We start from the raw sequence: 18,162 nt of genomic DNA on the forward strand, positions 1-18,162 counted from the left end.
GCCTCAAAGGTTAACGCCACGGGTTTAATGCTACGGGTTTAACAGCGGCACATGTGAACACTTGCAGCAACCGGCAGCTGCAGGCGTCTTCTAATCGCATTGTTGAGAGCTTTGATCAGGTGGAAATTTGTTTAAATTCAAATTACTGTTACTATCTTATCACTCACATGGAAATGTATTGCTTTGTGCATTATGGTTTTGCATGTTAACCTCTGAATCACCTCTGAAGTACTTCATGAGTTAGTGTCTGGTGGTGAAAAGTCATTTATTTCCAATTCACAGAATGCTGTTTTACTCTGTACTATTTCATGATAATGTCTTTGAAAAATGATTTGTATACACAGTGCATCTTCATTTCCCTCACTCTTTATGTCTTTGTGCCGCTGACAGCCGGCGGCCAGACTGAGGCCACAGTGTCTCGGGTTGTCCGTCCATCTGTCTGTTGCATTCTTGTCAACACGATATCTCAAGAACACATGAAGGGAATTTCTACTAATTTTAGACTGAAAACAGCGCTGGAGTCATAACACAACATTTAAACAGAATTCACCAGCTGCTCAATCAGGCATCATGGTCTTCATCTACAGTGAAATTACTTCAATGCAGTGTGTTACCTCTTTATAGTGACTTATACTGAAGTGTTTGATATTGATTTTGTGTTTGATATTGATTCAGTGTTATTGATATGGAGCTTAAAGGCCAGGGTAAAAAGGTCCTGTGGTACATTGTGGGAGGATTAATGTACGAGTGGCTGCTCTTGTGTAAGATTTCAGACTTTTAAGACTTTACGAGAATCTGACCTCTTCCGTTTTCAACCCTTCAGGCTCGTAACTCTTACTCTAACGAGGTGGTGGCCATCAAAAAGATGTCCTACAATGGCAAGCAGACTACCGAAGTAAGAAAAACACACACACCACACTCACCACACACACAATAACATAATGACAATAAACATATTGCACGTATAATGTTTAAAAACTAAAGTGCGCCTGTAAATGCTCCACCACATTAAAGGTCTGTGGTCTGATAACATTTATCAAACAGTGAGAACAGGTGCTCACGATGTGAAATCACTGCTATGTCATTGATTCCTTTCTATTTAAAAGAAAACTTAACACTAGTATGTGAAATCTGTCCTTTGTGGAGGTTAGTTTACCCTAAAATAACATGAAGATAGTCCATCACCACCATGTAAAGGTTGGAACAAACGTCTGCCACCTCTATACAAAGGTAACAGATGAATAAAAACCACAGTACCTGTGTGTGAGTGGTTGATTCATTGACACTGTTGCTCTCACGGCGTTCTACACTGGTGCGTTAGTGTGATTGTACCTGTTTGTGTTTAACCACCTGTGCGTCTGCTTTTTGCTCTTGGCAGAAGTGGCAGGACATCATTAAGGAGGTCAAGTTTTTGGGGCAGTTGCGACACCCAAACACGATCGAGTACAAAGGCTGCTACTTGAAAGACAACACTGCCTGGGTTAGTGGATCTGTCTTCTCGTCGTCTTTTGTCCTAGTTTACGTCTCACCTTTACAACACCGTTATTTGTCCTCTTCTTATATTTGTCTGATTCTTTTCATATTTGTCTTCATTTCTTCTTGTGTCCCACTGGCTGTGTTTTGTTAATGATAACTTATGATCACCTTGCAGTTGAGAACCACCTCATAAGTTTTCACAAACATGACGTAAAGCTCTTTTATGATTGAGTATGAATGATCAGTTATTGAGCTGTAGCTGTGTTCGGTTTCAGCTGGTGATGGAGTACTGCCTGGGCTCTGCATCAGATTTACTAGAGGGTAAGTGTATTTATTTATTTAGAATTTAATGTGGACACACACATTCAAATAAAACTGTTCTTTATTCTCTTTGTCAGGTCGTTTATCTTTTTCAAGACAGGCGCTGCTCAAGGCCACAAAAAAAAACCTGAACATGTTGTTTCACTCTTTGATAATTGACCAATAAACTGTAAATACTATTGCAGTTTTCCATCTATCCTTGATTGCATGTTTACTCATTTATAACTTTTTTATTTCCCCATAATGGGGCTAATAAAGGGATTATCATATCTTAATTTATTTTAGATAACAAATGAGATATAAAATGTTGACTAGTGAACTTTAGACATAATTTACCTGTTTCCAGTCTTCTATCTATTCAGTATTTTCCATGTAATCCTGCTGATAAATAAGCAAACTAACCAACAGACAGACAGACAGGAAAACATTACTTCCTTGGCGGAGTTAACACACAAGTAGCTCGTGTTTGTGTTTTTGACAGTTGTAGACTCAACCTCACTGTCCTTCTCTCAAGCTCAGTAACATAAAAACCAGTCCAGATCTTTTTTGACCTGAGTTCATGAGGTTGTGCTTCATTCTTTTCCTCAAACTCACAAAAACCTAATGATCTCTGATTATATCCTGTGTGTGTTTGTTATCATCATAATCAGATAAATGATACTTTTGAAAAACAGAACTGTCATATATAGAATAAATTCAACTGTATTGTCATTGCACATAGTACTAGTAAGTCGAAATGCAGTTTGACATCTAACAAGAAAGTACAAATAGTAGATTCAGGTGATTATAGTTCATTATTGTGTCCTTCAAGGCTGTAGAGCTTTCCCAATCATTTTCACTTATTTCTCCCCAAGTTCACAAGAAACCACTCCAAGAGGTGGAAATTGCTGCCATTACCCACGGTGCCTTGCTTGGACTGGCTTACTTACATTCCCACAATATGATTCACAGGTGAGTCAGTTTGTTTCTCCGCTTGAAAACGTTTCCTCACAGGAACATGTAGTGACTAAAGCAAAAAATCAAGATAAAATGAGATAGGAGACACTTGTCTTCTCCTTTTATTTCAGCGTTTAATCTGTAAAACCTTATGTTTGTAGTTTTGTGCGTGAAGACGCATCGTCCCTCTTTATTTACAGTACTTGGGCCTGATATACGTTCTCTTGGTTGTGATGCTATCGTCTATCGTCTCTTCATAATGCTCCTGCTCTTCCTCCCTCTCTCCTCTCGCAGAGATGTGAAAGCTGGTAACATCCTGCTGACTGAGCTCGGTCAGGTCAAACTGGCCGACTTTGGCTCTGCCTCCATTGCCTCACCTGCCAACTCCTTTGTGGGAACACCTTACTGGTTAGTATACACATGACAACATAGAAAAAAACACGGGATGTTGTTTTTTGCATAGAAATTACAAATTGTTCTGCAGCCTTCTTTTGCTGCAGGGTGTGTTTCACGTTTTCACCATCATGTTGTCAGTGATTTCTGAATTTCGATGCCCGAGGCTAATCTCATAAATAATAGGGAGTTTGCTTGGTTCACATTTGTGTTTTACTCTCCAGCCCTTTTCAGACATTCAGTTCTAAATGTTGGCCGTGTGTCTGAATAAGCGTCAGAACTGCTTTTACGTGAAAGTCAGAACAGAAATTTTAGATCCGACCTAGTTAAACTAATAAATCATTAAAATTAATGAGGGAGTGAGAGGGCTGAGCATATCTCACGCTCAAGTTGGTCGTCATTGATGCAGCGTGTGAGTAAATTTACAATATGCCAAATATTGTGCTAGCATCGTGGCTTATTCTGTAATAACCCTGTCGCTTCAGAACCAATGTTACGACCCAGCTCATGAGGTGTAAGGAACATAAAACCAGTTGTTGGTCGTTCAAATGAGGTATTTATTGATGGAGATGAAAATAAGTAAGTACAGAATGAGTGATTTAGCTAAAGGAAGGGGAAAAGAGCAGGAGTTAAAGATTCACCCAACTAAAGTGAATAAACAAGTGAAAACAAAACCTAACTAACTACTCACTGGAACCAAAACACAGTCAAACAGCATCCCTGTTCCTAGTGTGTATATACAAACGAGTCTTTAATGTGTGAGTGATGTATCAGTACCTCAAAGTAAACCTGTCCCAGTCCAAAGGTAGTTTCTCAGAGATCTTTACAATCTCAAAGTTCACTCAACAAAACAAACGCAAATCATTCAACAATAGGTTCTCTAATGAAGTATGCTGGCAGACTGCTAAGATTGGACGTGCTGATCCGCTCTTAACGCAGCGCAGTCTTGTTTAAAGAACCTGATTGGAGAGCTGGACAGGGTGCTGCTCCAGTAATGTCAAAGAGGAAGTAGGAAGGTCGGGAACCACACCTCGAGGCGACATCTAATCGAGCGTGAGGTTCTCATCCTGCTTCAACTCGATCATAACAACTAGTTAAATACAGGATGGAGAGAAGGCCGTGCCTACAGTCATAACACCCACTCATCTTTGGTCCAAAAGACAAAATTACTTAAACTTACAGCTTTATAACATCAGCTATGTTATTTACTTAATGTCTCTAAAGGACGTGGGTTTATGTCTCAGTGTAATAAGTCTATTATACACACAGAGAAAGTCATTAACTCTACTTTACCCCCCAAAAATCTTCCCTCACACGTTCTTTAAAGCTTTGATGGTGAATGAATTTGTCACATAAACAGCTGGACTAGTAATGGATGTTCATGCAGCAGCCGACAGCACAACTTTGTCTCACGCGTCATGTTCACAGAAACACACGTTCCAAAAACTGAGCTGCAGTCACAGCATAACTGAGTCTTTAAAAGCTCTGAGAGGCTTAGCAGATTATAACATTTTCACGGATTTCACCTCATGCTTGCTGAACTGTGTGTGTGTGTGTGTTCACACTTCAGGATGGCTCCAGAAGTGATCCTAGCCATGGACGAGGGTCAATACGAGGGGAAGGTGGACATCTGGTCCCTGGGTATCACCTGTATTGAACTGGGTGAGTCTAAATCTACCTGCTGGTTAAAGATGTATAGAACAGTGTATAGATCCATATAGTCAACAGTTTAACAGACTTGAGACTTATTAAAAGTTGACAAAGCAAACATTTAATTTCAAATCTGCCTCATTCGAGCAGAAGCAGATTGTGGTGACGGTAAAAACTCGGGCACTAAAACATCTTTCCTCTTCCTTGGTTTATTTTAGCGGAGCGTAAACCGCCCTTGTTCAACATGAACGCCATGAGTGCCTTATATCACATCGCCCAGAATGACTCTCCCACACTGCAGTCCATTGAGTGGTGAGTTGAACACACTTCCCAAATATGTCTGTTCTATTTTACCCCCAAGTCTGAAGAGTTCTGATAAGAACAGGTATTCGGGACACAGGGAAGGAAAAAAAATGAAATTGAAGATTTCGAGAATAAATTCGACATATTATGAAAATAAAGTCGTTTACAATATCTCCAGTCTACTGTAAATACTAAAGCTCAGTCCGATCCGGGCTCAATCAGAGTAAAACACATCCCTTTGTTAATCTGCACGACTTGTGATCCGTGCCACAGGCCTCGTGCAAGGTCACACTCTTAAGTCTCTTATGTAATAACCTGAGAAGCCTCCACCACAGAGACATTGTGAAAATACTCTCATCATTCCTGCTGCGCTTACACGCACGTTGTAATGTTTATCAGCATCACAACAAAGCAGTGTGATTATTCTAATATTATTCTATTATTCTTTTTGTTTGCTCCACTAACTAGGGCGTTTCTCTCTGCAAAGACTCTGTTCCAGATGTAATATGGGAAAACAGCCTGCTTTATGCATTACTTTAGGCTGCTATCAGCCTCACAGCTCATGACTGTGGATGCTAATAGATTCTCCAGAGACTCTCCTTCCAGACATCAAAAAAAAACTTAAAGCATTTAATTTAGGCCAGCAGGTTTTAAACAGCTCTTTGCTGTCTCTTCTCAGCACCAGCCCGTCACACAGTGTCAGAAAAAGCACTTCACTTCAGTCAGGGCCAGTCGCTCTACCATAATAAAATCTGACATTTTCAAGTTAAGTGTAGCTAAAATTAATAAAGTGAGTGAAATCATTGATTTCTGCTGATACAGAACATATCTACAGTGTCTTAAATATTAATAACACAATGGGTTTTCATTGAGGACTTATTTTAGGAAGATTAATCATCTCTGTACAAATGTAGTAACTCAAGCATGAAACGATTCACAACAGTCACCACACCTGAGCCATTCCACGATTTATATTCTCAGATAACAGGTAAATACTTTTTAGTTGACTATAGACCGTGACTTTGTTAACATGGACACCAATGTTCCCACTATTGACCTTATCGTGAGTAGTTACTCATACTGCATGAGTTGCTAATGGAATATTCCATTTATATTCCTGTTTTTTACATAGTCTGATTATTACTCACTTCACACGTCCAACGTTCATGCCAAAATTTCAAAACCCCATCCAGGGCATGTGTCGTCAAGCAGTTGATGTCATAAGATGAAAACATGTGAAAACATAAAAAGTTCCACCATTGTTGAAATTCCTTCCTCATTTCCTATGATCATCTCACTTGAGCTATTTTCTACACCGCCTCCTCGTGATTTCCTGTGGTACTGCTCCGTTTCGTCTGTTCCGCAGTGTACGGACAGAAGACTTCTACCTTACGTTGAGCAAAAATGAGTCTTAAGATGTTTACATGTCTATATAATGCAGCTAAGGTCTGAATTTCAGACTTGCTTTTTCTAAGTATGACCTTATTCTGTTTAAGATCATCAGAAAATGCCGTTTAAGTGGCAGACTATTGTCTATACATCAAGGCAGCGAATATTCCAGCGTTCCTTCGGTTCGCTGTAGACTGCTCACACACTGCACATGAGGTGTGATTGTCATGGGAGGAAAACAGCGTGAAACACTGTATTAACCCCATGTTTGCTGTTCTCACTCTAAATTTATCGTTTCCATGATGTCATTACTATGCTATCAAAGTGAATGAAAGTCTTGCAGGTGGTTGTTTTTCAATAAAATATTGCAAGAGTCTGCATCTTGTGCACGGTCGAGCGAAGAAGCAGAATGTTGCTCGCTCCCTCCATCAGAACAGCCTGGAGGCATCAGTGGCCTTCCTGTGTCTTCCACCTTAAGCTCTCAATTAAATCAGTTTTCATTTTCACACTTTACAGAGAGAGCACGTAGAGAGAGCACGTATTGTGGTCTCGGAGAAATGAGGCAGGGTGAGACGTTGTCAGTCAGAATTCGCTGCCTGTGACTGTGGACGGCTTTTTGTTAAATTAGCAGTGGTTTCTAACATTGTGCTGAGGCGAGCGACTGTGTGGGGTGGCGCGGGGTTGTGGTATTTTTGGAGGAGCTCCAGCGGCCCGAGGCGTTAGCAACATACCGCCAGATGAGACTAGTAGAGACATCGGCTCCAGAGTGTTACCTCACTGCACAAAAAACACAAGGCTTCACTGTGAAGACCCTGACTTCACATACCTTCACTAAAGATGAGCTGGAGGTTTTGTTGCATTCACTGACCCTGGAATGACCCTAAACATTCATTTTCATGGACAAAAACCTAAATAGCATCATGGGCTTTGTAGGAATGACCTTAAGCAACAACCTAAAACAGTGTGTTACATATACTGTGTTATCATGATCATATTTTTAGATCTGAGTCAGTGGCACAGTGCTCCACAGCTCCAGTGGCCTATATTTTTATTGCTCTACATATTTACATAATCCGTATATGGTTCATGTATGGGGCTACGCGGGGGGATTACATGGGATTGTTCTGGTTTAATTAATTGATATGATAAACACAGCACAACAGAAGATTATTAATCATCACGTTAAAAACAGTCATTGACAGTGGGTACAGTCGGCGTGGCTGAACGCAGCCCATCATTAGACTGTCACTGCTGTAATCTCTTTAACCTTTTCTGATCCATAACCTCCATCTGAATCCTCTTCACCCAGGTCTGACCCCTTCCGGAGCTTTGTCGACTACTGCCTACTGAAAATTCCTCAGGACAGACCCTCGTCAGGGGAGCTGCTAAGAGTGAGTGGGCTTCCTTCGTAATCCCTGCAGCCGTGACCTCACTTCCTGCCTCAGTTAGTCCCAGAGCCTTGCGGATGAGTCACTCCCACCCACCCTAATATGCAAACAGATACACAGAGTATTCTTCCAAGCGCAGGCATCGAGCACCCTGCTGAGAACTGCCTGTTCTGATTTTTTTCCTTTTTTGTCCCCCATTTGTCGTAACTCTGCTTCTTGTGTAGCTTCAATCCTTCAGGGCTCAATAGAGCTTGTGTGTTTGCGGCTTTCACATCAGCACTTTGATCAGTGCCCAAGTGATATGAGTTTTTAAATGGTTGGTCTATCCGTCATTTAGCAGGTTACTCAGAGTATTTGTCTTTGCATGATGGGGAATATGACAAATTAGAGTGGCGTTAAATAAACATTAACATAATGAAGATCAACCTAAATTATATTTCTAAGAATTAAGATAATTATTATTATCGACTTTTTTAGACATTATAAGACCCCAAGGAATCCCGAGACTGATAACTAAAAGATGAAACACAGTTTTACTTGATGACATTGCTTCAGCTATAATCCTGCCTATTCACGGCTCACATCCAAACCCCACCCCCCCCCCATGAAAAACCCCACAATGAACATTCCCCTGTACCTGACAACTTGATCTTTTTGTTTGTGTGACCATCAGCTAATCCTACTGACCCTTTAAGAGTTTTATGTGCTTGGTGGTCACGCTCAACAGCCCAGCAGCTTTCACACCTGCCTCACCTTCTGAAGGCGTGAGGTTATTCTCGCGGTTAAACAAGAGGTTCTGCGCTGTCACCGGGATACGATCGACATTTACACCCCTCACCCAAATCCAGTCTGAAAAAACCATTAAAGAGGGATATGCAGTAAACAGACCAGATCAGTGAGGAAGGGGCTGCTTTGTGTTGAAGGGCTTTTTGGGGGCTGTAGTGTAGCCTATGATTAATTCCCCACTTTCCCTCCTCAGACACACACACACACACACACGCCCCTCCAAGATTTTGACAGAGGAAATCAGGTCACTAATCTGGGGGCCTTGAGATATCACTGTTCTGGCTTGAGGTTAAACACGCTTGCTCCCTGCGTACCATCGTTCAGAGTAATACTCATTATATGAATAATGAAATAAGAGCCGCTCAGTGGGCTCCTCCCATAAGTACTCACCGTTTATGCAAAAATGACTCACCAACAGCTACAAATAGCTCTGGATGATGATTCTATAAATTAAACAACAAAGCACATATATTCCTGGATATTTAACAACAGAGGACAAGAGGTTGTGTTCAAATGGATTATTTTTTCGGACCAACAAGTTCAAGTTTAATACACCATCTAGATACAGGGTTTCTGCTCGGATTTAAAGTCTATAATTGAATCTTCTGAATTTTAGGACTTAAGTATGTTAAAATATAACGTCATTAAACTTAGTTAGAGTTAATAATAAATGATAAAAAGTATGTAGGATCATAATTTGCTGATATTCTACAAAGTAAATCTGGTAGAAGAGGCCGGCGATGCTGCTCACAGAACATCCATGTCACTTCTTCTTAGCACCGCCCTCATAATGAGGAAGGATCCTGGAGATAACTTACACTGGCTGATGGGTCGGGGGTGGTCGAGCGCACCCACACTCCGTCCGTCAGAAAACGGGACAAATCACTCTCATCTCTATTTTCAGTGCAGTGATGTCATCCCCCCCGTGTCCTGACTTACCCATTACACCAGCATCTGTCACATGGAAGAGGACGGTGTGCAGAGAGGGAGATGGACCTAAAAAAAAAAAATTCACATCTCGTCGTATATATATATTTTAGTCTGACGTTGCAAACATTTTTAGCCATTTGAGCGCACAATAATTTATGAATGAGAGTGACTAAGAGGAGGTGTGAGTGTGTGGTGGAGTGGGTAGGAGAGCACAGCAGAGAACATCTTGTATTTTTGTTTTATTTTCATTTTTATTTCAGTACAGTAAATTGCCCCTGACCCACCAACCCTCAATTTGTATAATTTCATAAATACACAAAGACACCAAATTACACCGTCAACAAACTACAAAAGAACCTGCCATAGCTTAAAAATGTGATTTAAATGAGTCACCACTCACTTTAGTGGAAATATTAAATATAATAGTATTATAATAACCCTTTAATTTTAGACCTATAAAAAAACTGATTTAAAGCCTCTCATTATCATCACGTTCTTTAACAGTTGTTTCTGTTTCTGGCTATAATTTGATTAAAGCTCTCATTAATACAGAGGCAAATACAGAGAAGACATTAGTCACTGGAAACAAGAGGATTAGGAGAATTTGAGAAAATCGATTTTATGAACAATCTTTCACAGGAGGATGTGTGGAGTCCCAGGATCAGCTGAGCAACCTGCAGGCGCCCTCTAGTGACAGGCACAGTTGTGGTGTTTATTGAAATGTGATCATACAATGGATGAGATAAGTTCAGAGCAGCACAGAGCAAAGATGTAAAATAAGATCTCCTTCAAACACAATCTTTAAGCTTCGGTTCAAATCACAGTAACTAATCTTGTTTCGATTTAATCTGCTTTACTTTATCGTTTAGTATTTGTAAATTGTAATATGTAGTCTGTAGTCAATTTTAGGTAATTTTAGGTGAAAACCTCGGAAATTTAATTGCAGTAGAGCACAGACACATTTCCATATTGCTCAAAAATTAACCATTTAACACTCATTTTATCATATGTAGAATGACCTTACTACGTAACTTTAATTTGATCAGACTACAGTATAAGAAAGAAAAAAACAATTCTTTCCTCATTCTTTCCTCTTCTCATTAACTTAAGACCCAACTTACTAATTGACGTTCTCCTTCTGTTTCTCTGTCCAGCATGATTTTGTGCGTCGGGAGCGGTCGCCACGTATTCTCATCGACCTCATCCAGAGGACCAAGGATGCGGTGCGTGAGCTGGACAACCTGCAGTACCGCAAGATGAAGAAGATCCTCTACCAGGAGAAACACAACGGGCTGATGGGAGAGAGCCAGGAGGAGGAGGAGGTGGGAAGAAGAGGGAGACGTGGGGGAGTTGATTGGACAGTTTTTCGGTAGAAAAAAAATAATACAGGTGAAAGCAGATGAAGGAGGCAAGAGAAGAACAGGGGGTTAAAAACACAAAACCAGTTGAGCTCCTTTTAAATTCTGTTCACAATCCTTTAACTTTCACCTGAAAGAGAAACTGAATTTCTGCAGGTCACTTTTACAGTTTCACAAAAAAAGATGCAACAGCATGAACAGACGTCGGAGAGGCTTAGGAAAATAATTTGTCTGCAGTGATAGAGTTTTGTCACTTGATCTGAGTCAACAGAGGATCTGGGACTCGCAGCACAGAGGGTGAGGACAGGTGTCTATGTTTGAGCTGATGTTCTAGAGGCCTTTCTTCTGCAGCCCGACGTTGGGTTGAAATGCCCGTTAGTTGACCTGGGCCTGAGGCAGCATGAACAAGCACAGACAGCCAGCAGCCACAATCCTGTCATCCTACACCACGTGATGCAATTCAGAGCAGCCACCAGGCCTCCGTGCAACAAGACACCCCGAAGGCTGCACTGAGAAAACCTGCAGTCCCAAAGCGTTCTGGTTTTAGGAGAGGATGCAGTGGAAAGATTGATTATAGCTTTCTGATCTACAGCTCTCTTGCTGGAGACTTGAAGACTGTGCTGCTCTTTAAAGCTGTGCAGTTTGATTCCACTTTATCTTTCATGGTCTCACACTGACACCACTAAATGATACACGCATCTGAAGAGTTCGAGTAAAACATAAATAAACACAGTTTTGACTTTGAATCAACCCTGAGGTTGATGGTGATGATGAAAGACTGTGCACCATTGCATGACTCTTGAGTGCTGATTTATGGAACCACGTCTTTATGAATGTGTGTGTGGATGTTCCCTTGCAGGACAGCGAGGCGGCCAGCTGTAAGATGAACAGCCTGGGCAGCAACCACTCCATCCCCAGCACCTCCGTCAGCACAGGCAGCCAGAGCAGCAGCGTGAACAGCATGCAGGAGGTGCTGGACGACAGCTGCTCCGACATGACCATGATGCACCCCCAGGAGTACGGCAGCACCCTGGACTCCTCGCCGCACACCAAAAAGGTAAAGGTCAGGGGTGAAAGGGAGGTGGATGAGGGATTAAAAGTCATAACCAAACCAAACCGGAGTCACAAACTGAAAACCAGAGTGAGAAGTTCTCAGTAGATCCCAAAATCTTTTGTCTGAGCAGATGAGCCCTCTTACCCCGTCACTGAAACCAGGTCATGGCCCGTATTTGTTTAATCCCCTTTGCTGATATCTGCTGATTCTAGCAGCACATCAAATTTCCCCTTTTCCCCAAACAAGGCCCTCAAAGGATAAGCAGTATAGATAATGAATGGAAGCAGTACTCCTGTGGTAGTAACCACTTTTTGATCTACTTTGATTTGTGAGAATCTTATTCCTCAGTTACACAAAACAACGTCACTTTCTTTATTTGGTAATGACAACACTCCAGAAATGGAAACGACACACTGCTCCGTTGAAAACATCCTCTGGGTTTTTTCTCACTGTTTTCACGAGTGTGTGTAATCCCCTCCCCCCCTGAAACCATGGAAACCATCGACATAGTCCTCACTGTTTGGCAGATAGCTTCAAGTTCATCACAGACACTGTTCACGCTCCAAGAACAAAGGCTGTGTACACATGTCGACAAGCATCACACACACACACTCTTACAACTCACACACACACATTAACACATTACAGGCAGGTCAACACAATGTGTAACATTCTCATTGAATTCCACATATGACTGAAAGATGTGTGAAGAGACGTCTGTCACTGCTCCGTCATTCTCTTTCTTCATCTGCTCTTTGTGTTTTGACAGTGCATGAATACGCACATCACTTTGTGCACAGTCAGTGTGTTGTTTCAAGTTCAGGGGGCTGAACTGAGAACAAATGAAAGTGACACATATTGTTGTGAGACTCTGATGAAGATCCCGTCTCACATGAATCAACTCTCTGGTCCCAAAGGTTCCTGAAAACGTCATGTCGAGGGGGGGGGTGTCGAGTGTTGACTTTTCATCGTGTTTTGAAAGTTTGCGGTTGACACAGTTTCAGCAACGGCTGATGATTCCTTTTGATTATAAGATGTCATGTGATTAAAAGTTAATGGGAAATGTTGTTATTTAAAGAGTTTTACGGTTGCCATGTTCAAAGCAGAGGATTTTTTCATTTCTGTGTGTAAAAGTTTTGAAGATTAAAAAGGCAAAAGTTTAAGTCACCTTAAACACACAATTTATTGGCCAGACTACTTCGTCAGTAGTCTGGCCAATAAATCCCTCCCACATTTGTATTAGCAGCTAATGACAACTTTTGTTATGGTTTGATTGAGAGACCGCTTGAGGTCAAAGTTACTTTTAAATCGAGAGTTTTCACATTTATTTTTCACCTCAGTCTCATTAAAAGAAGAAAACTCGGGTCGTGACTCGTTTCTCCTCATTGTGTTTCCTGCAGGACCATCAGTACAACTGGGACGACGGGATCCACAGGGACCACCGGCCCGAGCTGAGGCCGGCCTCCTCCGACAAGAGCAGTCAGGTTCAAAACTACAAGAACCAGGGCCGCTTCGCCACCATCAAGTCTGCCTCTCTGGTGAGTTCAATGAAACTATTTCCAAAACATGTTTAATTTGCGTGTGTTGTTTTGGAAAATCAAAAACTCAACTTCACGCTGACGTTCTCCGAGCAGCGTTCGAGATCACAGATGAGGAATTGTTTCTGTCACTGATTCTGAAGGACATGGAGTTTGAGTGTGACGTAATGTCTCCACGCTGGGAAAAAACGTTGTTAGCAGATCTCTCTTTCCTTTTACATTGCCCTTCCTCACTGCTTCTTCACTCAGATCTTTTTCACCAACTCTTTGATATTTACTCTTTGTTTTCTGTTCTTTTGCTCATTATTTTTCTTTGTCTCCTTCCATCTTTTGGTCTTCACCTCTCTTTGCCTCCAGTTTTGGCAAATTTCTTCCACAATTTTCCATTTCTCCTCCTCATTCCTATTATTCACCTCACTCCTTTTGTTTGTCCTCCTCTTGTGCTATGCTTCACGTTACCTCTCCTCCCTGTCCTCCCTCTCCTGCTCTTGATAAAACAACATTCTCAGATCTGACTCAATATTCTCAGCTGAAGGGGGGGGGGGATTTTCTCTCTCTCTTTCTTTCTATGTATCCCCTTTTCTCTCTCTCCCTCCCTGTCTGTTGTCATGGAAACCAGCTCTAGTAACTAGTAAGTAGTCGCAGTGTGTGTAAGTGTATGAGAGTGTGTGTTTATGTGTGTATTTGTGTGTGTGTGTGTGTGTGTGTGTGTGTGTGTGTGTGTGTGTGTGTTCACCCATCCATGACCAGTTGGTTTTAATAGTGAGTCCCGTCTGTTGTCAGGTCTTAAACCAGACAACAACACGAGCAGGGCAGTGTGTGTGTGTGTGTGTGTGTGTCCTTGACCAGCACGTGAACCACTGATCAGGGCTGTGTGTATTATTCACACACCACTTGAGATTTCTTGTGTTTTTGTTTATCTTTCAGTCGTAGCTTCTCATAACTTCAACGCAGACATTGATAAAATCTGTATGATTCCATCTTGTTGTTCCAAATTTTCAGTGAAAATAGAAACATATCATCAAATTCCAGAGTAAGAATCCACCCTGGAACATTTCTTACTGATATACGGTTCCTTTCTTTACTGTTTCACTTTTCCTTCTTCTTTCCTTCCTTGCCAAAAAAGTATAAAACAAGGTCATTACTCTGTCAAGCATTTGTTTCATTGGCCCACCGGGAGGAAACACTATCTCAGTTTTATCTCCAGAAGCCTCCACACTGTTGTTTCCCAACCGTTTTTTGACCTGTGACCCTTTAAAATGAAGCAGTGTCTTGACTCAACGTAAGTCTAGCAGTTAAAGTGATTCACTTTCTCGTGTAATGTAAATGTTTTTCTCTCGGTCATGTTAAACTTCATGAATGTGCCAGAAATTGAGAAGATCTCTCACCTCACTTGCACGATGCGGAGAAAGAATCGCTGTCCCATCTGTTAAAAGCAATAAGTACACAAATGTTCATGGCTATTTAAGCACCAACGCCTGGTACTTCAATTTGTGCCATAATGTCAGGCAGGAGAAGGTGCAGTCACCTTGATCATTGTAAATTGCTGTGGATTAAATTCAAACTAAAATATGAGCAGCCGAGGTTGCACACACTGCGTCTGCAGCTCTGTGTAACTGAACGTCTGTCTTGAAGAGAGACAGCATCATGTAAACCACAGCGTCCCCGCCGTGTGATTGTGCTGGTCCTGCCCGCCGGCGCTGAAAGAGATGACATCATGTTTTTCTGCTGAGCGCAGACGTCCTCAGATTGGCCTCAACTCGCTGAGACTGGAATCAGCAGGTAGACAAAGAGAGAGGGAGAGAGAGGAGCGGGGGGTCCAGATGGTGAGGGGTGATGGAGAGATGAAGATGGAGAACAGGAAGAGAGAGAGATGAACGAGAAGAATGGAATTAAAAAAGGAAAATAATGAAAAAGCTGGAAGTAATAAGATGCATCCTCACAAACGCAAGTAATTCCAGAGTGAGAAGTGTTCTCGCGTTTTCAAGACAAAGGAGGAAATCAAGGTGATGGAGGGAGATTCAAAGACATTAGAGCGGGAATGAGCTGAAAGAGCGTGACAGCAGGAGGAGGAGGAAAAGACGAGGAGGAGGAGGACTCAGACAAGATATCAGAGAGATGAGGACAGATAGAGAGGTGGGAAAAAAGAACAGCGCAGATTAAAATTAAAACGATGGACAAGACAAAAAGAGGTGACATGATGCAGAGAAAGAAAAAGAAAGAAAAGGATGCACAATAGAAAAGAAAGAGGTCAAACTGAAAAGAAATAAAAGATGAGGCTGAGAAAGTGCAAACTAAGGAGAAATGAACAAGGCAGATTTAAGTGAAGGACGAGAAGGGAGGGAAACGGTGAAAAGAAAAAGGGGAGGAGAATGAATGTGAGGCGTGAGAGGGAGGGCAGGGGTTATCATAGGTCAGAGGAAGTAACGGACTGAAGCTTGAGGTGGAATGAGAGACGATAGCAAAGTATTTCACCTCGTATACTTTTAGACGCAGCAAAACACACTTCTTCCCCGTCAGTGTAAACAATATATTTGAATGGTATTTATTAGTTATTTAGCAGAAATGGATTGGAAGACTTCCTGCAGGTATATGTCGGAGGTTGTGGTTAAACCAGATGCTCACTTTTTGCATAATATGCTCCTGAGCTGATACATGAGAATACTGAGCCCCCCCCATGTGCGTCAATGTACAGGAAAACGGGGCAATAAATGATGGTCTGTGGAGGTTTTTAACTTCCCTCCTTCAGCCAGATGACTTCACCATATGTTGCTATACATCTGTAGATACATTCAACATGCAGATGTTTCTTCTTCTTCTTCTGTCTCGTACCTGACAAACATTGGACTTAAGTTCATGTAATGAAGAACATAAGTGAAACTGTCAGGGAGGTTATGATTTCGTCTTTGTTTGTCGGTGGTGGAAGGATGTGGTCTCGGTGAGGGAGAGAACCCAGTACATGTTGGCTTTTTCTTTCACTTTTGCAAGATACTTTTGAACATAATTTCTAAGAGAATGATCTATGGATCTTGAAAAGAACATGTTAATGTTGATATTTACGAGAAAGTGAAATTTGGTGCAGATCTAAATAAAAATCTGGATCTTGTGAATTTAAATGTGGTTTCATGAGGAGACTGTTGGTGGAGATACGAGCTCAGTGTCCTTCCAGTTTCACTCATGTTTATAAAGTATGGGAGAAAAGACCCTTTTTATTCCCTTTATATTAAATACATTTTACAAAGTCCTTAGGGAGCACAAAGATTGTTATGCATGTGTTGTCTTTGGCATTAATTTAACTCTTTAAGATAACGTCTCTTTCTCTGGAGGAGGTGCACGTGTGAACACAAATGCTTGAGTGAGTGAGTGAGTGAGTGAGAGAGAACGTGTGAGCGCTCAACCTACTTATTTCTTACAACACAAATCAGTCACAGCAAACCACCATCCGCACATTTCTGATGCTCAGCAGATATCGTCCTCTCAGTGCAACACAAAGGTCATTTAAGACAGACCTCATTCAACTGCTTAATAAGCAACATAACTTAATGAAGCTGTGAAATTCCCACTGATCTCACTGGAACATTCACCTTTCGCCTTCATGCCGCCCCTCCACTCCCTCTGAATATGATCTCCTCTGCAGGGCCTGAGCCTTGTGTGAAAGAGGCCATCACATGACGTGACTTGGCCCTTTGTAGCAGCATGCAGGGTGGCAGCGAAGCAAGTGACTGGGATTGGGAGCAGTAGTATTACAGTAGGGGTATTGATTCAGCACAGATTCAGGAGGTGGAGCTCAAACCTCCATTTATTTCCACCTCTTCCCTGTAGACGCTCTTACTTTACTTCTCATTATTTCAATTTTCTTACCTTCTAACTCTTCTGGTCATTCTCCATCTGCTGCTTCTCCTTTGCAATCGCCCCCCTCCCCTCATCTCTCTGCCTTCTCCTCTCCAACCTCCCCCCTTCAACTTCTCTCACTCCTTCTCAATGAGGTATTCATGTGACCCACCTGCTGTACGCCGCTTAGCGTTTGCCCGACTAAAGAGCCGCTCTGTGCTCTTGTTGGCCTGCGGAGTTGGCCTGCCTCATTCGTAGTTCATACGCCTGCCTCTGCCGCTGCGTGCCCAGGGCGCGAACCAAGGAGAGAGAAGCGAGGGGGGGGTCCTGATCCAGTAAAGGGGTGGGGGTGGGGGGTCTCAGGGTGGCATCGGAGTGCAGACGAGGTTCTGTCAGACGTAGGATGCTGCACAAGGTTCCTGGATGCTGGTGCACTTGGCTAAAGTAGCCATCATGTTTGGCCGGAGGAGTTCAGGTGGAAGTTATGAGAAGATGCGGAGCGAGTATTACTTGGACGTGGAAAACCCTTTCTGTGCTCAGGTTGGTGTGTCGGATGTAGGTTTTTCTACAAAAGAAAAAAAGATGATGTTTCTGTTCAGACATTTAATGTGATTCTTATTTTGGATTAAATGTGATAATGGGGATGTTCAGTTGGTTTTTTTTTTCTTGCTCCATTTGGTTTGAACACATTTCAGGTCGTTTTTCTGGTTTCCTGATCTGTGCGGTGACTCTGTGTGCGATGGTCAAATGAAAGAGCTTTTGTCTGGCTCACAGCTAAAGGATTTCACACAATCATTTTCTAAAGTCTT

The 18,162-nt window shown here is 42.0% G+C and overlaps 1 protein-coding gene across 5 annotated transcripts in view; it reads left to right on the top strand.

Moving 5' to 3' along the window:
- The window catches only part of taok3a (TAO kinase 3a), a 58,742-nt gene that overhangs the window by 32,640 nt on the left and 7,940 nt on the right, over window positions 1–18,162 (top strand). For 4 of the 5 annotated variants that reach the window (XM_069523354.1, XM_069523357.1, XM_069523358.1 and 1 more), the window contains 11 exons: window positions 824–895; window positions 1,379–1,480; window positions 1,752–1,797; window positions 2,652–2,748; window positions 3,028–3,141; window positions 4,697–4,788; window positions 4,995–5,088; window positions 7,778–7,859; window positions 10,727–10,894; window positions 11,790–11,987; window positions 13,385–13,522. In XM_069523354.1, coding sequence (XP_069379455.1) covers window positions 824–895; window positions 1,379–1,480; window positions 1,752–1,797; window positions 2,652–2,748; window positions 3,028–3,141; window positions 4,697–4,788; window positions 4,995–5,088; window positions 7,778–7,859; window positions 10,727–10,894; window positions 11,790–11,987; window positions 13,385–13,522 — 1,203 coding nt within the window. Of the gene's footprint in view, window positions 1–823; window positions 896–1,378; window positions 1,481–1,751; window positions 1,798–2,651; window positions 2,749–3,027; window positions 3,142–4,696; window positions 4,789–4,994; window positions 5,089–7,777; window positions 7,860–10,726; window positions 10,895–11,789; window positions 11,988–13,384; window positions 13,523–17,733; window positions 17,894–18,162 lie in introns of those variants that run through there. The other variant, XM_020108014.2, reaches the window with a different exon arrangement.

The sequence above is a fragment of the Paralichthys olivaceus genome, chromosome 4 (assembly GCF_024713975.1).
Source record: "Paralichthys olivaceus isolate ysfri-2021 chromosome 4, ASM2471397v2, whole genome shotgun sequence".
Lineage (NCBI taxonomy): Eukaryota > Metazoa > Chordata > Actinopteri > Pleuronectiformes > Paralichthyidae > Paralichthys > Paralichthys olivaceus.